The 24,122-nt window shown below is 34.7% G+C and overlaps 2 protein-coding genes across 3 annotated transcripts in view; one reads left to right on the top strand and one right to left on the bottom strand.

Annotated features, from left to right (window-relative positions):
- Window positions 1–10,284, top strand: part of LOC145679248 (uncharacterized) — a 58,430-nt gene extending 48,146 nt beyond the window's left edge. Inside the window, exon 3 of the mRNA XM_081749834.1 lies at window positions 9,779–10,284. Within this exon, the coding sequence (XP_081605960.1) occupies window positions 9,779–10,284 (506 nt within the window). The remainder of the gene's footprint in view (window positions 1–9,778) is intronic.
- A 3,405-nt stretch (window positions 10,285–13,689) lies between these two features.
- LOC145679768 (uncharacterized) overlaps window positions 13,690–24,122 on the bottom strand; it is a 56,796-nt gene continuing 46,363 nt past the window's right edge. For both annotated transcript variants that reach the window (XM_081750324.1, XM_081750325.1), the window contains one exon: window positions 13,690–14,043. In XM_081750324.1, the coding sequence (XP_081606450.1) occupies window positions 13,784–14,043 (260 nt within the window). In that variant the 3' untranslated portion in view covers window positions 13,690–13,783. The remainder of the gene's footprint in view (window positions 14,044–24,122) is intronic.

The following is a 24,122-nucleotide window of genomic DNA, read 5'->3' as shown; positions in this document are numbered from 1 at the left end:
GAAAGAAGTCCTCATCCTTGGAAGCGATCCAGTCAGAGACCCATGTTTCGATATCTTCTGAAGAAGTAAACCGCTGTCCAATCAAATCGTTGTTCATGCAATCGAACAAGTAGTAGTCCGAAGGAGCAACGTCTGGTGAATACGGCGGGTGGGGTAAAACTTCCCATCCGACATTTTCTAAATAGGTTTTGACCGGTTTTGCGACATGTGGGCGAGCGTTATCGTGTTGAACAATAAGTTTATCATGTCTGTTCTCCCATTCTGGTCGTGTTCTGGCCAGAGCTTGCTTCAAACGCATTAATTGTCGTCGATAACGTTCTCCATTCATAGTTTCACCCGGTTGCAGCAGCTCATAGTACACCACACCTTTCATATCCCACCATATGCACAGCATAACCTTTGCACAGTGAATATCTCGTTTTGGTTGTGATGGACCTGGTTCACCTGGTTTCACCCAGGCCTTTTTTCGTTTAGGGTTCTCGTAATGGATCCACTTCTCATCACCCGTAATAATTCGATGCAGAAACCCCTTTCTGCTCTGTCGTTGAAGCAGCAATTCGCAAATGGTTTTTCGTCTTTCAACGTCTCTGTCTTTCAATTCATGTGGAATCCAATGTGACATCTTTTGAATCATTCCCATGGCTTTCAAGCGTTTGGAGACTGTTGTTTGATCAACGCCTAATGCTGCTGCAAGTTGTTCCTGCGTTTGACACGAATCCTGCTCGAGCAATGCTGTCAATTCTTCGTCTTGAAATTTTTTTGGCTGTCCAGCTCGCTCTTGGTCTGCCAAGCCGAAATCACCACTTCTAAACCGTGCAAACCACTTCTGACACGTTCGCTCAGCTAGAGCATGGTCACCATACACTTCCACCAAAATACGATGACTTTCAGTCGCACTTTTCTGCATGTTAAAGTAATGCAGCAGGACACCCCACAAAAACACTTTATCAGGCACAAATTGCGCCATGTTCACTTAACTACAAACTGGTGTTGTTGACGCTTTAATCCACTGCCCTATACTACGAACGATACGCGATGACAGGGGTTTGCAACACATGTGTGGATACACGGAACTGTGGGACGCTCCGTTCGTTGCGCCATCTCTTGTCCACCCGCACGAATTAATTCCTAGACCAAATATATAGTCATACCGTTACTTTATATTAGCAGCGTTGCTTTGTAAATAGCACAATTCACGTAATCATATTTTCCGATTTGTGAAAAAACCTGACGTGATGGAAAAAAACTAATTTCATATTCGGAATTAACAACCCCAAATTATACAAAATCAGGTGTCAAATCAAAAACAGCTCTCAAAAAGTTTCATTTTGTCGAGCAGTGTTATTTGCCTCCTTAACCTCAAGGGCATAACCTTGCGCAGTTAAACTATAAAATTTCATTTCATTTTTCAATTCAATAATTTCCAATGATATCGTCTCTGTCACCAAGTTGCTGCTGTCGGGCTATACATGGTCATGTGCAATCATATGTATACAAGTGACTTGTCGCAGTTGTTGTGCATTCGAATGTGGAGTTTCTCTTGCTTGTTCAGAAAGTCAATGATGGTTCTTACTGGTTGTAATTCTCCGTCTGTCACTATTACTACAACCCGTTTAGCGCGTAAAGCGTTATTCGTTGACACCATCCAGTTCTAAGTTTTATGTTGTTTCTCTGTGTTCTGCAGATTGCTTAACACAGTAGTCTTAATCACAGTAATACGAGCAAACTTTTGTTTCGTACATGATGTCCACCATACAAATCAAGTGTGGGTGAATATCTTTAGAGAAGTCGCATATATAACGTGTCATTTACTACAGACGAACATTCTATTGTTCAATTTTGATTGGTGACGAAACAGGTGCTTCAACACTGGAAATTATTCATTAAGTGCACAAAGGAATCAAATCCGTTTTTAATTTTTGACATATTTCACTTTTAAGATTTTCATCTGAATTCCCTTTGAGAGCTTAAAACGTTCATATCCAGATATTGTAAGTAGCACTTATAAGGTGAGAACACAGTTTAAACTCTTTCCAAGAAATTAATCGCTTCTTATAATCTCTCTTACTGAATAGCGTGTCAAAGAAAAATAACAGAGGCATGTTTTCTTTCTACTTTACATTGGGATGTGCGTGGACTGCGTTTTCTGCGAGCAGTTCAATAACTAGCTACTACTTGTGAATTAGTCATAACAACTATTTTCTTATTACTTTAGTCCCATACAGTATCATCTAGAATATTCATAAATTAGTTGTTGGAAGTTTAATGTCTCCTTGCAACACTGAGACTTCATAAGACCAGGACCTACAGTCTAACTTGAAATCCGTCTTGGATCGAAATCTAGTTCCCCGCACTTCTTTCTCTAGGATGAAACTTAATCTGAAGAAAACGCAGCATACTTAACGAACATTTTAAACAATTTTTACTTGAACCATTTCTGTATTTACTTAGTAACAATAATGTGGGATTCAATATACGTATGCCATTTAAGACCAGTAAAGTTACAATTACGATGGAATAGTTAATAGTATAGTCTACATATCAAGGGCGTATTTCATATTAATATTGTAACCTCCCTCTGACTGCTTGAGGGAAATGTAGACGGTTTTTGACACTCACCTATTTAAAGGCAGAAGTGTTCGTTTCTGCACGTGAAACGTAATTAAAAAAAATATTTGGAAGATGTATTTCTCCTCCCTTCCTCCCTTTAGGAAGTGTATATCAATCAAAGTAAGCTGATTAAAAGAATGTTTGATTCAAATGCTAACTCTGTTCAAGATTCATTTCAAACAATCCAGCTGTTTTCTCATAATGAGATAGACAACTTCGATGGCAGTCTTATATGTTGATAAAAAATATAGAAATTGCCCCTTTCCCCCTTTAAAAGCAGAATTTGCGTTAACGTTGGATCAAGTGTCTTCTTATATTCAAGAAGGAGTTTATGCAAGTTATTCGTGAGATACGGTACTCATTTTTTGACATAAGTTTTGAATCTATTCTCTCCCCTCGATACACATTTTAATGAAACTAATATGATAAAAGCTCAGTTAGAGCCAAGTGCTAACTATATTCTAAAAGGATTTCAAACGGTTCAAAAGGTTTTCCATTATGATAAAAACGATATTTGATTCGAATGTGAAGAAAACTGTTGCAGAACCCGTCCCTTCTGCTCCTCAAAAGTGTGGAATTCTTAAAACACTGGAATAGATGTTTACTTACTTTAAATTAAAAATCTATACACCGACTTTCAGACTCTAACCTGAAACTCTCGTAAGATAGTTTTATTTTTTATTTTTGTTGGATTTGAACACAACAGGTTAGAACCTATTAACAGAGTTCATATATTGTTTACATTATTTTTGCAGATACTATACATTATTACAAATTCTTTTTACTATTTCTTAATAGCTTCTATCTTACAACTTAAATATTATTATTTTTTTTTTACTTATACTGTTATAAGTTGCACTCATTCTCCCTGTTGGCGACTTCTGAAGTATATTAGTCCTTGGTTTTCCGGAATAACGTATATCAAAGTTATCTGGATGTGTGTTTCAAACATGAATATGAAAAAATGAAATACGTTCATTACAGTCAACTTTACCATTAAATATTTTATATAGGAATACCATATCAAATAGAGTTCTTCTTTGTTGTTAACTCACGACACCAAAATTACTATATAGAGAGTTACTGCTATCTTTCTGTGGGTAAATGTGTGTTGCTTTGTATGTTAGATGCCTTAAAAATTTTGATTGATTTTCTTCTAGTTTGGCAATATTACATTGAAGAGCGGATTCCAAATAGTACAGGCATATCCAGCTTGGTGCGAACAGACTTCATAAAGTCTTTGAAGTGTTTTAGGTTTTATTAATTCTCATCAGTTCTAAGTATCAATCCAAGATTTCTTTGCGCTTCATTAAAGATATTGTCAATATTACAATTAAATGTTAAGTTCCGTGTTGTCAATTGAATACGAAGAATGTGTCGGTTTGTAAATGCCATTGCTTTACATTTGTTAACATTTATTTCAAGTAAATTTTTCTCACAGCACTTAACTACAGATACAAGATCGCGTTGGAGCTTCTCACAGTCATGAACAGAACTTATTCAACAATAAATTTTTAGATCATCCGCAAATAATAGTTTATTTGAATTGTGTGTGCAACTACGAAGGTCATTAATAAATAGTAAGAATAGTAAGAAAAGCAAAGGTTTGAGGTTGGAACCTGCGGAACTCCAGACAGTACTGACGAATCAATTGATCGGTATCTTTTATCTAGGTATATACAACAAATTGTTTAAATTTTTGTAAATAAAATGAGAAAAGTTTAATAAGAGACAACGAAAAATAAAACTGATAGAGTTTGTGTAATATTTTACTGTGGTTTACGATACCAAAAACTTTGGAAAAATTCTTGTATCATACCTCACTCTGATCTCCCTGATCCAATGAATGTGGAATATAATTAGTAATTACGCTAAAATTTGTTAGTATGGATCTACGTGTTAGAAATCCATGCTGGTACTCTGAAATTGATGATCTGACGTGGTCCATAATGCGTTGGTATAAAATAGTTTCGAATAGTTTTTCAAAGACACATAATATGGCAACCGGTCTGTAATTTTCAACTTCTCTTTTACAGTTTGATTTGGAAATAGGACACACTATTGTAACTTCCCATTTATTTGGGAATGAGCTCGTACAAATAGCGAGATTGAAAAAAAAATTCAAAGGGGATACAGGAAATGTTCCGCACATCCCTTCACTATGTACCCTGGGATGCTATCAGGGCCAATTGAATGTTTTGATTTTAATCTCTTTATTGCTCTATTCATTTCATCTGCTGTTATGAGTGAAACTATGAGCTAATCTAAAGTGTCATGTCCTTCCAAACATGTGTCGTTAGTTGTAGTGTTAGGTTGAGATTTATCTTTTTTTATATAAACTGATTCAAAATAAAGTGTGAAGAAAGAGGAAATTTCATCATTAGCTTTCTGTTCCTGATCATTGTAAGATAATGCCATTGTATTAAGATGGCACGTTTTATTTTAATGAAATCCCAAAATTGGTTGGAATTTGATTGTATTGCAGATTCTGATGTTGACACGAAATTATTGTATGTGATATTGATGTCATCCTTAATTATCTTACGTAATTGAGTAAATTCTGTAGTGAGATAATCTACATTACTAGCTGCTTGTCTCATTTTTTTTTCGATGGTACACTAGCTTTTAGCGTTTATTAATGATATCTCGTGTGGTGGCCCCGCGTGGCGTAATCGCTAACGCTCTCGAATTTGGTGCGAGCGGTCCCGGGTTCGATTTTCTGTAGGGTCACACGGTGGAAAAAGTGTAATAGCTTTTTCAGGCCAGCCATCTCGAATGAGGTTTTCCTTGGATTTTCCTCATCACCAACAGGCAAAAGCCGGGATGGTAGATAACACAATAGTCCTAGGCTACTTCCTTCTTTTCAAAATCCTTTCTTCCTTCCTCCCTTTCATCGGGCAATGTGCTCGACGAGGAATGCCATCCCTCATTACGTTACGACCTAAATGGCCATAAGATGCCGAGAGCCCAGAAATCTAATTCCTAATCCTATTATCTTGTGTGAACCAAGAAGAATAACTTTGACTGCATTGATTTTTTGAAGGAATACTTCGATCAATATTTCACATAAAATGTCACAAAATTTATTAACTACTAAATTGATGTTATTATAGTGGTTAAGAATGTCCCAATTAACTCGAGAGACTTCTAAATAAAGTTGTTGAAAGTTCGCTTTTCTGAAGCTATATCCAGAAACATTAGACTTTGTTTTTGAAGCTGAACAATAACTGAATTTTATAGTAATATTTAATGCAGGGTGATATCTGTCCTCTTTTACTAGGATAAACTCTTCCCTAATCACCATCACAATATATATGTTGCTAAGATACTTTATTTTTGGCATAAATTTTGAACCCTCTTTACCTACATTTTAACAACAGTAACTTGATAAAACCTTGGCTCGTGGACAATGGTAATTAAGTTCAAAAATAATTTTAAAAGATTTATGGATTACACATAATGATGAGAGAGACAATGTTAATTTGAATGTGAATAAAGTAACTGCAGAAACTATTCCTTTTTCTTCTTAAAAGCGGAATTTTTGTAAACGCTGGTATATGTACAATTATTTTTAATGTGTAATATTTATTCCGAATTTCTTGTTTCTAACTTGTGAGGCTCTGAGGTACTCTATTTCTTGCAAAAATTTTTAATCTTCATTTTCCTTTGTTATACAAGACTTAGAGAAAATAAAAAGGAAATCAGGCCGAAAACAGTGTTCAAAAAGTTTTGCAGCATGGCCCAAGCGTTTGTTCTTTTTTTTTATGTTGATGCAGACAAGATGGATTTCATTTTTGTAATATACCAGTTGAAACGCTTATTCTTGGAATAAAAGATCAGGTTTATGATAAATATTTTAATGATACGTATTTCTGGGACGCTTAATTCACATCGGAATGCAAGTACTTACTATATTTTATACCATTTTTTTTCTCTATCGTGATCAATATTGAAATTGAAAGTAGGACTGTTGTTTTACTACTTCAGATTACAATAGATTAATAAAATCCAGATTAAACCTACTCATAAGATATTACCTCTATCTATTATTGTTTTACACTATTATGATCAGTGTTGAAACTGGTAGTATTAGATTTTCATTTATGTTTGACATACAAGGATATAAATCGAAATGGAAGTTATTTTCTTAGGATGCTTAATTGACTACGAAAATCTTGATGTCTCTAACAATTTCTACTTTATGGAGATTAACTTTGAAATCGGATGTATTAGTAAATTTTTTACCACTTCCGGTTTTAGTATGGTAATACGGGTTGAGATGAACTCATCCGTTGAAACGCTGAATCAATTCCAAAAAAGAAAAAAAAACGGTTATCTTTTCTACTAACCGTTTTCGTTCTACGGCGTTCATCGCCTAAACCGGAAACGAATTATTTCAACCAATTTCAGTTTGAATAGAGGCTTAACTGAGAACTTACCCTCAAGACTTGAATTGATACCAAATATACGATTCTCGATATCGCTTACCATTCTTGCTCTGATAGCTGTCAACAGAAGAACAGATATGTCGTTCTAAAAAAAGTTATGATACTTATGCATAGCATAGTTTGCAGGTCTAAAAAAATCTTGCTTAAGCCAAGTGCTATGTTTATTTCAATCAGTTCAGTCAGTTTCCTATGATGGTGAGACAGACAACTTTAGATTTAATGTTTATATATTTCGAAAAATATTATATACATATATTTTTTAGTATAATATTATTTTTTTTTAGTATTAATGTTCCACGTTAATAGTCTGAGGCTAAAGGGGACGTGATAATGAGGTAGACGATAATGGTAGAATGTGAAAAAAAGGGAAATCTCTGAAAAACCCACACACATGGCGTACGTTCGTACACCACAAAGCTCATTTGGTGAAAATATTATACAAATTGTCCCCATCCACCTTTTAGAGACGAATTTCTGAAAACGCTGAGACACATGACCACTTATTTTTAACAAGGAATTTTATACCGAGTTTCGTCTTCTTAACGTGAGAAGCTTCAGATACTTCTACTTACTGATTTTTTTTTATTTTTTTTTTACATAAATTTTAAAAACTTGTAGGATATGCACTTAAATGAAAGTAACATGTTAAAAACCCGACTCGAGGCAGTGTTAGTTTTGTTCAAACATTAATTACATATCTTTCAGCGTTTTCCTGTTATCGCGTAACACACAATGTTAAATTCCTATTTTATTCAAACTGCTTTCGTTAATCCGATTTGACTGTTTAATGAATTCTATAACAAATATAGTGAATATGGAATTCGAAATTACAAGCTATTAACCCTACTAGACGAATCCGTGAATTTATTCACCTTAGGGAAGTAATTCCACAATGTAGACGGGTATATAATATTGAATATATCCTTCCAGGATCTAATACTAGAAGCAGGATTACTTGGACTCGAACACGATCACTGAATTATAAATCCAGCGTTTGATCCACTATGCTACGAAGGCACCGGACTCTTGCGGGATCATAAGTAAGCTAGCGCAGATTTCAATTCTATGATTTTGGTAGAACATCTTTCCCAATTTTCTCATCATCCCTTGAGATCGACGACTTCGTAAATAAACGTATAAACACCAATACAATCAATATCATTACACTTTAAAATGTTCTAGAATAAACTAAAATGAAATCTGCATAGCTTTTGTACACGTATTAGTTATATAAGGACACCAAGACTTGCTATACACTTACAAACTTCACAGGTATATTGTTGTCATATAATGAAGGTGCTCATTAGGGGAAGTGAGCCAATTAATTCCGTGAATGTGCAAGTAAAAAGGTGCTAATTGAATGGGTTCGTAAGACATTAGGAGATAATTTCTGTCAAGAAACATAAAGCCTTATGTTGCTACTCACAGTCTTTACTCTGTGCCTGCTTGTGAAAATAAAAATCGAATGTTACTATTAGAATAAACGTTTTCAATGCAAAGGATAATTTCTGTAGAAAAACAAATTCTTACTCATTATTACTCGAAAATTTTCAACTGTATGTTAATATTGCCGCAACGAAATACATTCAAAATTTCCTAAAATATTTCCTTGAATGATTTTCAAATTTGCGTTCGTTAAAAATCTGTCTACTACACTTTACATTCTGTTTTTCTTTATTAATTAGTAAAATCTGGTGTAATTGTGCAGAACAAATCATGCAACAGTTTACCAATGAACCCACAGTGTAGACGAGCATCACATTATGTTTATCAACACAGTTGATAAAAATTGTGCATCTACACACGTGCAAACTATTCTTGCACGTGATGATGACCATGTTTATTTACATGTTTAAGTTACACTCTAATTTGGACTTAGCCTTAGTTAAAAATGCGTCCTGTTTTCGCCTTAGGAAAGGCAAAGCATTCACGATTTTTATAGACTTTCCTTATAAGAAAACACCATTGTGAAAAACTTTCTAACTTTGTTGTTAAATACTGAGACTCTTTGCATTCTACAAACTCTTAAAACACTTGATACGGACAAAAGTCTAAATTCCCATTTGGATATGAATATACTTACATATACGTGTTATTTAATAATGTTGACATAATAAATCGTCATCCTGTAATGTTGATTGCCTCTGGTTGCTCAGAAAAGTGTTCTTTATATGGTGATATGTAACCTTGTGATTTATATTATCTCAATATCTTGACTTACGATAACTGCAATCATGGCCGAATCCAGGATTTTCTGACGGGGGGTGCACCAATAACTACCAGGACATTTAAATTATATTTGAATTCCTTTAGTGGTTTTAACCATCTGTGGTGTGAATGAGAAATACTATTTTGCTTGGTGAATCCTTTTCCTTCAACCTTTAGAAAGTCAACTTAAACTATTGCTTTTCCAAAAATCTACTTCTTTTAAACCCCAAACGGAAACATCACTGTAGAAAGCTTGGGAAACTGTGGCTATTTTCACTGCTAGCTTCTCATTTTAGATAGTGTATATTTACAACGAAGGTGAGTGCACGACGTGCACCGGTGCACCCTATAAATCTGGCCCTGGCTGCAATATTATCCCAGAAGGTAAAAGCTTTTTCAAAAATACTTGCCATAGAAGGAAACCCTAAACGGATAAATGTTTATGTACTTTAAAGAAATGCTTATTATTGAAATGAACGCAAATAATTATTTTCACTCTTTCTCTTCTGCAGGTGATGTTAATAATCCATTGTGTTTCTCCTGGCCAACAAATAAAACGTTGAAAGGATGCATGGTCTTCAGTAAAAGCAGTAAACCCATGTATAAATGTTTAGAACTGTTTATGGGATCAGATAAAGGAGATAACATTTTAGCTACAATACACATTGACTGTTTGCGTGTTTCAAATCAAAAAATAAAAGCCTTCAAGCCTGAAATAGGGCTGGATCCTGGATTTATGAAATCTGCTCCAAAGACTATGTCAGCATTATATAAATCAGCGAATGGTACAAGATTGTATGAGACGTCAAGTACTGCGTCTTACTCAGCAAGTGAATCCGAGGGCGATTGGGAGGAAGTTGGAGAATGGAAGCACGGTAATATTGAAGGAGATACAGGCGAATGGGAAGATTTAGGGGAATGGGAAGGTGGCATCGATGATTTTGAAAAAGATATTATGGAAGCATTGAAGGAAGAATATGGAGATGATGAAGAAGAGGATTATAGTGAAACAAAATGAGAAAATTATTTTGAAAAAAAAGTGACTTACATTTATTTAATGTGTGCTTTAAAGTATCCACAATACTTTCAGTAGATCCTAATATTTCCTTTTCTCTTCCTTATATTTATTTTTATGTTTATTTAAACATTAACTGAACATTGACTATAAAAGTAAGATTAAAACATTTGGTTCTCACTAACAACTATTCATTTTTAAATTCAAATATGATTTGCAAAAGAGTACACATCAATTTTTGGAACACTTCATAATTTTATTGATACAATGTTATATCTAAGGTAAGCCAAAATTCTTCGTTTAAAGTTGATTCATTGGTACCCGGGTGGTGCTTCAAAGAGGCAATTTTTTAGTACCTAGCATTTTGTTTTGAACATGGAGTAACTTAGGTTTTTTTTTAATGTATAGATATTTATGAATGGTAAATTAGTTACTACTCCCATTTGTTGTTTTATCTCTACGTTATAACTTTTACCCTATTACTAACAATATTGCATCATATATTTTGAATTCAAAGTGTACAAGATAGAGCAAAGAATCCAAATAATAATATACAATATAGTTAACAAAATAAGTACTAAAAATTGGGCAAACTATTGTAATAGGTATCGAATGTGAGAAACAAAAATCATGTTAATACTGGGAAACACACTTAAAATTACTTTGTTATCTTCTAATAATGATTGAATATATAAACTCCAAAGAGAAACTTGTCAATATTATTCTATTTTGTATCTCGTATTTGGGAAAAACATTCCTAGTTTTATATGAAACATGACGTTCTTTCAACAATTTATTGGTCTTTTATTTCATTTCATACACAATATTTAGTATTATCAAACACACAACCAGTCAATGGAACATTATGATTCTGAACGTTTGTGTGTGAACGACGATCTTTTCTTCAGTTCGGTTCAAAACTACTTCAAACTTTTGCTTACCCTTATAGATATATGTGCGCGTTGGAGCGAATTAAATGTTCATTTCGACGTCTGACGGGAAACTTACTTCTGCAACACAACACAGGGGTGCACTAAGGTCATACGTCTAACATCACAAACTCTGTATATGTGCAGCAAACAGGCTGGAGGTACCCAGACAGTGAGGAGAGTGTGCGTTGTTGAACAGGGTCGTATAAAAGTGCACTATGAAGAACACACAGTTGTCAGCTATTTTTATTTACGAATGAACACTGGAACATTCTATATACTAAAAAAATATTAACAGTGCATTTGGACCAGGAATGGTGAATAAATGTTCTCATTCACCGTTGGTTGGTGATACAATATTGTAAAATGAGCGCCGCAAGCACTGTCTAGTATTACGCTCGGATAAACTCCTCACAAACAATGTAGAAGTAAACTCTCGAAAAAGTTTACGTACCTCTGCGGAAGTTAGACATACACTGCACCACTCTCATTTGGCGAGTCCGTGCAATTAGTAAGGTGCAAAAGCTGAACTCATATGTGTCACTTGAGTTGACACCAACCAACAAGAATCGGTATCTAGAGGTGTTCTGTTCTCTGAATGTATGGAATAATTGGGAAAATTTCGTGTATCAGACTGTCACTTCAGATGAAAAATGGTTATGCTATGACAATTGTCCGGAAAATGATTGAATAATGAACCAATGTCCAAGACGGGTTTTATAAACTCTCTACTCACAGAAGGTACTGTTGCTGATAGTATGATCTATGTTGATACAAAAGATCTGTCATGTCTTTCTCAATGGAGTAATTATCAATGCAGATCGTTACAGTGCTGAACTCCATGAAATGCACCGCAGACTTGTCCACAAACATCATGTAAGAGTCAAGAGGCATGGTATCATTATGTTGGACGATAATGCTCTCTCACGTGTCGCGCAAAGAACGGTGCAAGCTCTCCATAAGTTGCAGTATGAAAAGTTTTCTTACCCACCGTATTTCCCTCATATCTCACATTGATTACCACCTCTTTCGGCCACTCGATCACTTCTTGAGAAGGAAGACCATCACTAATGATCGAACGGTGCAACGTGCAGTTAAGAACTTTTCATCACAGGCATTATACTTCTCATGGCACCGAATCTCGTATAGAATCTTCGTATGTCGAGTTTGTCGAGTCATCCAAGTGCGATAAAAACAAGTGTGTAGTTCCAAATGGCGATTAATTTGGCTGTTGGAATAACGCATTTGGAGGAGGAACTTTATTAGAACATACGCCTGGTTTTCTTGTAGTAAGCTATACAGAGTGGCCCAAAAGTAGGTATATAGTTCCATACTGACCGGCTCATGGCATTTTATATAATTTACTTATTGTTATCCCTACAGATAGTGACTTAGTTTCTTTAGTATTTGTTCCTATTCTCTTCTCACTCATACTTCAAGAGCACGAAACAGAACTAATTATCTTAATAAACTAAAATGTCGAACTTGATCAATGCAGAACTGTATACCTACTTTTGGGCCACTCTGTATATTAGTATTATATACACATTGATTATGTATTTTTCTTTTAGTTGGTATAAAAGATCATGTTGTTGCTAATATATAACATACATGTCTAATTGTTAAAGCATTTCACACATTAAGTATTTTTTTTCAAACGTAGCGTTCTTTACCTTGGTCAAAAAATCGAAACTATATTTTGGCCCAAAATTTTGTTTAATGACCATCCGTATGAACTGAATATTTATTTTTGCTTTTTATTTTCTCCAAAGCATTCACCACATATTATCTCAAGACGAAATGTTGGCATGAATACAGAAATAGAGGATAGTAATAATATATGGCTGATCATGCATTAGAAAATTTCTGTTTTAGTAGTGCATGAACTCTATTTTAGTATTAACTTAATTCATTACGTAACCTCTGGAGATTATACGTCTTTATCTCTACTTTTTGAAATAAGATAGTAACAAATCAATTATAAATTTATTCATTTAGGGAAAATTAAACAATTACTTTCACATAACTATCAAGAATAGAGCAATTGACAAGGAGAAAGAAAACGTAATTACCTTAAAGGAGCCCATACACGCAGAAACATGCATGAAGAAATCTTCCAATATTCATGAAAAATGATAAAACCGCATACAAGTTGATCGTGTATGGCCTCGTTCATGCATGTTGAGAGTTTTCAAAATCTTCTGTAAACATGTATGATGGTTTTGCCATTCTTCATGCATGTCTACAGTGTATGTGCTCGTTCATGCGTTGGTTGTTTTATATTTAGGGCCGCCAATCACGACAGCGGAAGAAATCACTTGACTATTTTCTCGGATTCAATCTTCTAATTAGTTGGACACCGAGTTGGTACGTGTGTGGGCAAAAACTTCTTCCAACATGCATTGTGAAACAAATCTTTCATGGATGTTGGTCATGCAAGTGTGTGCGTCTATGGCTCCCATAACAGAAATCTTTTAATTTCCATTAAATAAAACTTTATTTCGATATTGAAGAAGTACAGTACATGTATTGAACATAAATTCATGTTTCCTTGTCTCCGATTTTAATATTTATCAGTAAATCCATCTTCTTTCTGCATGCGCTAACCTATCGTGCACCTCTTGTTCTTCGTCTTGATAAAGATCTGGTATGAAATTCTTAACTTTTACACATCCTATGTATAGCCTCCTCTTCAGCTTATTTAAAATGGAAAGGTCGAAATGAAAACAGGCGTTTAGTTTCCTTTCGAGTGGACGAATTTCTATGTTATAAATATGTAGGCAAACTTCCACTAAAGGACCAACTCCTATGCAGAACTCTGGAGCTCGCAATGCTATGAAGAAAGAAATTTGCTTTTACTAATGTTAGTGTCATTACAATAAGATACTACATATATTCAAACTTTTGCACAAAAATATAGGAGTAATTACAATTGTGTCCTCATATATGTTCAGAATAAACGTCCCGAAAAACTTGCGTCACTTAGTCTTAACGGTACTAAATAACTACGTAATCTTGTTTCTTTTTTCCACTTATTTGAATGGGGAACTATTTCTCTATTTTCTTTGAAACGGAATGAAATTTATATGATGTAATATAACTGATTTATTCTTCAAATTTACTTAAATATTCCTTTCTGCAAGATGAATTTGCATTTTAGATAATTTTAATATTAAATTTGATTCATAAAATTAACCAATTAAATATGATTATTAAATCATTAAATTATAAATGTGGTACGATAATATACGAAGGAGGTGATAATATATGGAATTAAGCTCAACAGAGTTTTTAATGAATACTAGCTGAACTTGCGCTCTCTACACAGTGCATCATTCACATATGAGCATGAATCTCCTTGTTACTCCTTACAACATCTGTACATGTTCCTTTACAGACACAAGTGAAAGACGTCTTGATAAAAATCGTCAAAGAGTACCATAAAGGGGAGATTTTTTTCAATACCGTTTAGTTAGCAAGATTGAGCCTACTTCCGGTTGAGTTTCTAATTCATGTATGATGAGTGTGTTCTTTCTTCTTGCATGCAAATCATTATATCCGCAATTAATTATAATGTCAGTGATATATGATGTTCATTGGGCAAAACACTCTAAACAATAAAGATTCATCTTAGACTGGAGAAATGGTTATCCTTCATTTTAAATTATCATTTGGCCATGAAACAAACGCCTGAAAGATATACAATTTCTATGTATAACTACGTTATGTTGGAATGTATAACTCGCAGGATGCGGTGGTTTATATTTTTAAAATTTCAAGTGTATCCCTAAAAATGTAATAAAGAAATAACAGCCATTTTTTAAAATATTCAATTAGAATTAGACAATCTACACAAAATTTGGAATAAACCAGTGAAAACGGCAAGTTTCTAGCACCTGTGGTTTTTAGATCTCATTGACGAAAAGATTGGAGACAAACATATAAACCTAGTTTTTCTATGGCTAGCCATGAATGGTTAGTACCCTCTTAAAGGGTTACGCCCTCTTTAGGGAAGAGAAGTTAATAGACTGGAGTAATAAGAGATTGAGAGCAGGTCTAGGAGAAGTTTATTGAACTTTACTATGATAAATTTCAAAGATTTAAAGACCTTAACGTCGATGATGAAGATGGATGATGAGGCGAGGTGCTCTATCACATCACAACACTGGTAAAATTAGTTAGACCAATGAAGTAACTTTAGGAGCTACGCTAGGCTTTGATGGAGACAATAAACCTAGCATTTTAATATATAGATGGGTCTAAAGTGGCTTCACTTTACTCTGAGAGGCATTGCAAAATCGTCCAAGACACTAATACCAAGTCAAATATTTCATGCAAGCGGAAGAATACCACTGTCAAGTCAAAAGTGGCAGGTGTACAATTCACACACGCATTTTCCATCGCTCTGATTGGTTGAAAATGACGGGAAATAGTCATGTAAACCAGGTCTCGTTGTATGATGCTATTGATCTTTTATTTTTGGGAGGTGCACAAAAAGTTACCCCATAAATTTTGGACGATTGCACTTCCTTAAATTTGAAAATTTTGGGGAACAAAAATTTTTGGAAGGGTTTATGGGTCCAAAATATGTACCCCTTGAACTTTGGGTTTCTAACCGGACTCTTGAATGAGTAAAATTTGCAAAAAAAAAAAAAAAAAAGTTTTAGGCGTTATTTGTCCTTTTCAGTGGGTGTTTATGGTCCTATAGAGGATAACTCACTCCCTCTCGTGGCTATTAAAGACCACGTGATCATTTATATGAATACTGACATTTCAGACGCCGTAAAATCTAAGTTCAGCCCCAGTGTAGGTAAGAAACCTTTAACACCCTGTGGGTGGAGTTGGAAGGAGAGGCATGTGAAGATGATCGAAAATGACACACATTAGTTTCAAATCCATAGTCTTCGGAATAGCTAAGATAAATACAGTTCTCCTGCGCTTGTTTAAGTCACAGTCAGCCCACATCGGCATGGTAGATAAAAAAGGGGTGAAAAATAAAATATACACTATGACCAAGAATAATGTCAAATCTATAGTTTTCGTGGTCGGGAAAACGTCTTACCCGTTTGAAATAACTTTTGGATCATTGTTATTATCAAACTCAAGGTAAGTTTTTATCATGCCACTTAGATCAAAGTTCCTATTCTATGGGGCAAGGTGTTCAAAAACTTGTGCCAAATATTTCCATACACTGACTTTCACCGTGCAAAGAATGGGTATTTCAGCCAGTACACACACACACATATATATATATATATATATATATATATATATATATATATATATATATATATATATATATATATATATATATATATGTGTGTGTGTGTGTGTGTGTGTGTGTATGTGTGTGTGTGTATATATGTGTATTCTGTGGCACATAGTTCCTAACAGTTGAACTATGTAAAGTGATTGGAGATTGGATAGTTAGTAAATCGTATTGTATCATAAATGCCTTTGTTTGAGCAAAGAAATATGGAATTAAAACGTTGTATACACATGCAAGTATATCGTTTCGAATAGTCTTACATGAATATCTACTCGAACGAATAACTATAGTGTCATATTATAAAATAGTGCATTGAAATTGTGTTCAGATAAAAAGAAGAATCCATATGAGTATCATGGAAGTACAAATTTAACATTTAAATCAAAAATAAATAACTCAGGGTTATCCTTGATTTTAATTCCTTTCCTTCAATTTTATCTTGAATGAAATAAGTTTAGTATCACCGTTCAATGAAACTAATTCACAATATCACGTAATACTCTTTATATATGATCGTACGACAATTAACTCTTGATTATCAACGGACGTGTTATACGCTTTGTGGATTTATGTGTGGTTTTCCATTTTTTTTTCTTACAACGATAAATTATAATGTTAAATGAAAATATTGTTCAAAAACTTCCTGACAAAATATTTAAAAGTAATGTTAAATGAAAATATTGTTCAAAAACTTCCTGACAAAATATTTAAAAGTCTTCAATCACAAACAAAGAGGAGACGTCTTAATACACCCCCTCCCCAGAAGGATCGATTTTTTGTGTCAAAAGGTAAACCAACAAACTAATAAATATAGAAATTCAGTGTTTATTAAGGTTATAATTGTATATGTAGGCCTTCATACTGTAAAGAAAAAGAAAAATATTCTAAAGCATTTTCATTTTGATTTGTTTCCATTTTCGGCTATTTTGCAGATTGTCCATAGAATTTGGTTTTCCGCAAGTGCCGCGCCACCCAATTCCGCGAACAACCCAGAGATTACTATATTTCGTTTAGAATGCAATTTACTGACATTGTTTTTTTCATTGAAGTATGTTGTCATCTCCCAAAATCACAATTAGTTTTTTATATATAAAATTTGCAGATAAATTTATATAATTGTAGTAGTTGTAAATTATTATCATTATTTTTATTATTACAAGTAGCAATGTGTTACTTTTAGAAGCAAGCAAGTCGCTGATAGAAGTATGTGACATCTCTTAGAAGAAGACAATCAACACAGTCTACTACTTAACAGTATATTTATTTTTTAAAATTTTAAATGCAGTAAACGAGTAAATAAACAATCCATTCTAACAGAATAAAACATATCATTAATTATTGAACACGAAGGATGTGCTTTTCAGCTACATGAAAATCCGCTTTTCTCGAAAACTATCTATGAAAACTTATCTATCCTTAAGAATCTCATTTGGTTCAGCTCAATGTGATACGTCTCTTATCTTTAGACAATTATTAAAGTTAATAAATAAATTAAAGTTTAAAGTGTAACAAGAGTTTTGAGTTATTTTCATTAACCATCCCCTGTATTGTCATCTTCGATCTTCCTTTAGTGTCATCATGATAAGCTTGACAAGGAATCACTTATCTTAATAGGTAGCGTGATTATTACATCAATTATATATATATAAACTTAGTTTTTATAGACTTTCTGGTGACCTATGCATGACAATTTGTTGAGATCAATGAGGTATATTTATTGGCATATGTTCCTCTTTCCACAATTTTCTTCTTTTAAACCCTTAATAATATTGCAGAAGGACAATAATAATAATTAATATTATCTATTCGTATCAAGTATTTGGGTTGCCTCCTCAGATATTGTTTATGAAAAGTTTTAATGCACTACAAGTTCCCAACTCAACCGCCAGATGTCAGGTGTTGATGGTATTCTCGTCGCACCTAACCCTTACCTGCGCTGAATTTATTGCATGTACTGGGTTGAATGGTTTAAACTATTCACTTTTCTCTTTCTTCTTTTCATTTTAATACAAATTTAGACTCTTTTGTGTTTTTAAATAATATTCACATCATTAAATAACTGTTACATAAATTCATATCTATCTATTTAATATGAAGGGGCATTTTTTCAAATAAAATACCGGTAGCAGTGTTCGAAGTGAAAAAAAAAAGCAGAGGTGGTATGTTTTATTACGATATTGACTCGACGTACTGGCTATCTAAATCAGTGTCGGTTTTAGCGGGTAGACCTAATAGGTACAGGCATACACAAAATTTTGAAAAATATAGAAACGCTAAAGGATACAACAAAGAGTAAATATATTTTCGACTATTTATATTAATGGTAGATAATTATTTAACAAATAGCATCAACCACTAGATGCAATTTCTTACTGTCATTAATGAATCAAATATGTATATGTATTCATAAGCAAGGGAGCGGGTCTAACCAAAATTAAAATCCTCAAGTTGCCTCCGACCAAAATGCTGAAATGCAGTGAGAGTATGTTGCCTAAAAGATTGCATTTCTATTTATATTTATCAAGTGACTGAAAACCATTGAAGAGCTTCTCGGGGGGGGGGGGGGGGCATGAGGAGACTTTGATTCCGGGCCAACAATTTTCTTAAAAAAAATTAAAAAGCATCCCTTTATGTTGTATTATAGAGAATTATACACGAAAATGATCAAAAACCGAGATTTTATACTAATGAAAGTTTTGTTGCTTTCAAAATTTCAGCTTTCAAAATTTCACTTTAATTCAAAATGGCGGATTTCAAGAAGGCTGCCGTTAATGATACCCTTATCGTATCACTTCGCTCTATCCATAATATGTATTACCGAAACCTTTATCCACTTATTATCATTAATACGTGGGTTAGAAGCGGAGGTAAGGGACTTACGCACATAGTAAGTATAAACAATTAATATGCCTGTAACTTTTCACCAAATGAGCGCATCTTAAAACTAACTTCACCATTGTCTTCCAGATTGAATTCTAGCCCGAAATTATGTATCATATTACCCTATTCCCATTTTAAAATCTTGATCTTAGTTCAAAATAGCGGATTTCAAGAGGGCTGCCGTCAAGGTCATACGTACCAAACGACTTCCCCTTAACCCTATACGTATCTACATGGTTGTTCTTTCATTAACACTCCGTTTACAGAGGGTAGTAAGCAACTTCTGCAGTAATCTCTATTAACCACATCACAACCTTTAAAAATTATTAAAAAATAGAACACATGCACCATGGCAAAAATTTCTGTCATCACAAGTAATGAATACATGTCCTCTATCAGCAACAAAAGTTTCATTGAAATCAGAGCCGGACAATTGGGTGATGTCCCTTGTAAGAATTTCCTGCGGGAAAACTCCCGGACTCCTCACTCGATTGATAGGTATTTCAAATCCCCGGAAGATCCAACCCCCACAGCAGACAACCCCTAAACCGCCCATGCTCAGAACACTACATTTATATGCATTAAGATAAGACGACACGTATATATAAGAAAGAGAATTCAATATGGCACATCAAAATATAAATTAGATAGATTTCTTTGAAGACACCTAATTTTAAAAGCAAAAGGTAGGAAAAACATAATAATAATGTTGGTGTTGTCAGCGTAGAAATTATTTTTACCATAAGAAATAAAATATTTATACGTGAAAAGTCAATAACTGTATAAAAATTAATTTATTAAAGGCATTTAGCATCCACTCTCCTGTGGGTATGTATTGATCACTGAAAAACCAGAGGAGGTATGGCATACTACCGCATACCATCTCACTTTGGCCACTGACCGGCAGGGTTTCTTCTAAATATAATACTAAAGTTGCCAACCGTTCGGCTGCTCAGTGGTAGAGCGTTCACCTTTGGTGCTTGGGGTCCCGGGTTCGATTCCAGCCCCCGCCAAGAAAACTTTGTGGTAGAGAAACACCGTGGGCGTGGGTTTCCTCGGGGTTGTCCCGTTTCTTCCCACTTTCTACATTCCACCATTTCACTCATTTCTCATCATCACCGAAACCCGAGAAAACCCATGCAAACGAGGTTTGTCGATCACAAAGATCACTTGGCATTAGCTGTAATCTGTAATCAAAGAAATGACCTTACCCACTAGAGGAGAATGCTCTAGCACTGAGCGACCGCAGCCTCCTAGAAATGTAAGATGTAAATAAGATCGATAAATAAATAATAACATGTTTTTGATTTTGCATTTGAACCAATTCTTCAAGTGGGTATTTTGTTCATTTACCTCTTTGGAAAAAAAAACGAAATGAAATTAGTTCAATGTCCCAGTATAAGCTCTTTAGGCCAAAGGTCTTACCTTTCCCTATTTCAGTTCAGTTGATTGTTCTCATTTTGAGAGGTATTTTGTGTAAGGAACCAATACACTTGCTTTAATAATATTCGTAATTTCTCCTTTTATTTAAGTTCCTTAGTATGTGGTGCACAGCGTCACCACGTCAACCACCCATTCTGCAATATCTTTGGAAAGTTCTATCAGCATTCCGGCAGCTGGCAACAGTGAATACTGGAGGGTATTTAAGCAACAGACAAGGTGCGGACTCTCTCTCTTGGCCACCACACTGAAGAACCAAAAAGGAGAAAGAAGTCTACCATGGAAACATACTACTTTTCCAGTGGATGAAATATATTGAGTGTAACTTAGAATAGTGAATTATTCAGTGGTGTATTCAGTTATGGACATCGTGCCATTATACATATCATTGTGGCTAAAGAGGATATTGGAGCATCGCGAATTAATCTGTGTGACTGAAGGACGAAGATAAGTAACAGAAAATAATCATACCATTCTAGTTATACCTATCTGTACAGTCTTACGAGATCATCCTTTATAACTAATCTGCTTTAATATATAAGCTAACAATTTTGCCTTTAGTTTCCTTTTGAAACCATTTTACTGACACCATGCGCCATATGTGTTACCGTGGATATGTGCGCCCTCACATTTCTTCTTGGGCAAATGCGACGGTAATGTACAGATTATTCATTTTCGTATGGGATGGTGATTTCATCATCCATTGTATATTTATTCAACATTCAAGCGCGGAGTTTGCAGTTCTTATTTTCAACCCTCGTATGCCATTTTATTTGTCTGCACAAAAGTGAACACACTTATCTATCAAGTTACTTTTCACAGTTTCACAGCTCAGTTTCTTATAACCAGAATCTTTGATATTAGATGCACAAGAATTCGCAGATGGTTTCCTCTCATTATCTTTGTTTTCAGTCAATGATGCACTTAATGATAATCAGTACGTTCTTGCATGCCGGTTTAGGTGAGTTGTTCCTGACTTTGTACTGTTGTACACGAAAAACTTTTCACACCCTTTACAGGACACGAAACCTTGTTCACTACCAGTTTCAGAATCAACTACAACTGAAAACTTTGTCCAACAAAATGCTTTACGTCGTCTTTGTAGCTTTTCAGTTAACTTGAATTGTTTATTTACAAGCTTTGCTTTTACTTCCTTCAGATGGTCCATGTTGACTTCATTACCAACAGACAACACAATGTGACAGACAGACACTGGGCGTCTGAAACTACACTCGAAGTGGCCTTGTTCTGCCAACCAAGATACGCTCCGGCCCACTCTGCTCATATTAGAGAGTTCCTTTACGTTACACATCGAAAACACGACGTAGAAGATTCGTTAAAATCAAATACGAAATTAGTAGTAGTAGTAATAGCATAAGCAGAAATAGTAGTTGTTTTAGTGGTAGTATTAGCAACAGTAGTAGTAGTAGTATCCGCCTTACAATTAGTAGTAGTAATAGTAGAAGTAGTATCAGTGGTAGTATTAGTAGTAGTAATGTTATACCAGTAGTCACTCGTACAAATTTTGGAGGGATGAAGGGGACAAATACCCTTCTTTGAACTGAGGAGGACTGTCCTCCCCAATAATTCGATTTGAAATGTGTGATTTGAAATGTGTTTCTTGGGGAGAAATGTGATGATATGTGTCCGATTGCCACAAAGGAAAGTGAGATGAAATTGGTGCCCCCTAGAATAAGCCTCAAATCTGCCTGCCTCCCAATGTTAAAAAACACTGTGCTCCCCTGATCCTCCACAGCATTGTTTTTCAATTTCATAAATAATTTGAACATCGCTTAAAAATTTATGGGAACGGTCTTACCCTTCCCCCCCAATCTTGAAGACAGATTTGCTTCACTGCCAGTAGTAGTAATGTTAATAGTATTAGCAATAGTAGTAGCAGCAGTAATAGTAGTAGTAGTAATAATAATAGTAGTAGTAATGTTAATAATAGATGTATTGGTGTTATTATTGGTAGTCGTTCTATTAAAGTATTACTAGTAATAGCAGTAGTAGTATTTGCTGTCGTATTTCTATAGTAATATGAGTAGTAGTAGTAATAGTAATAGTAGTATTAGCGATAGTCGTTGTAGTATTAATACTACATACGGTGTAGCTGTTTTACCTATCTTCTCTGTTACTCGCAACGCATTAATGAGCGTAGTATAAGACTTCTACGTCCATGAGCTGTATTATATAATAAATATGGCTGGACAGAGCAAGCATAGATAACAAATAGACAGACAGAAGAGGGATATAGAAAACAAACCTTGGGTAATCTTTTACACAATATCACCATTCGAGAAGGGCAGGTCCGTATTTAGGTAAGTGCTATTCTGCGCTCGAGCCAGGGCGGCAGAATTTAGGGGGCGGCAAAATTTTGGAATTCTTTCAAGATTCACACTAATGTAATATTTAAAATTAGCAACCCACGGGGTCCTGCGCAAGCGCGAAAAAATATGTTCACGTGTTTATTTCGCTTTAATTACAGCAGTTGCTAGTTAGCTAGCTTATCTGATTATTTTTAAAAAATCATCCTCTCCCAATCCCACTCCAAGGGATAAGGATAAACTTGAACATCATGAAAACTAATGCCCTTAAATTTAGCGACCTCGAAAACTATGAATTGAACACTAATATATGTCGTTTTCGATTACTTTTAAAATCTCACCTCCTCCCTGCGGAGTGGAGTATGAACCTGGAGTTGAATCGGATTGAAAGTGTCACTATTCATCCCAGCGACCCCAAAAACTATGAATTCAACTCTAATATTGGTCGTTTTCTAGGGTCTAGATTTTATGCGGGGGGCGGCAAAATATTTAGAGCACAGGGGCGCACAATATATAAATACGGACCTGGAGAAGAGTAAATAGACAGTGCAACGTTATGACGACACATTTCTCATTTTCTATTGAATATTGAACGATTGACTTATCACATTTGGTTGTTCTCAGGCCGTTTACGCCCGGTCCGTTCTCCGCCCGACTCGAGATTCGGGCCGGGTCGGCTCGAGCCAAGCACAGAATATAGATCCAGCCAGGCCGTCTTCGGGCCTGGGTTTGCAGTTCGTCATTTAATGGTCCGATTTCTCTAACGGCATTTCTTCTTTATCAATTTTACGTTCAATCTCTTGTCAGCGCTCATACGAAACAGAATTCTATGCACCTACGATCAACACAATTGATGAATTAAGCAAATATGTTAAATAAATTCATTTTTATTCCTATCCCTATATTTTAAGTAATGTTCATAAGTATAAAAAGACATGTTCAACTAAATTATAGGTGCTTCGCAATGCAAAATTAACAGGAGCATGATGATGATGA

Source organism: Thermobia domestica, chromosome 2 (assembly GCF_964235325.1).
Source record: "Thermobia domestica chromosome 2, izTheDome1.hap1.1, whole genome shotgun sequence".
NCBI classification, from domain to species: Eukaryota; Metazoa; Arthropoda; class Insecta; order Zygentoma; family Lepismatidae; genus Thermobia; species Thermobia domestica.
This window is presented reverse-complemented; position numbering and strand designations above follow the sequence as displayed.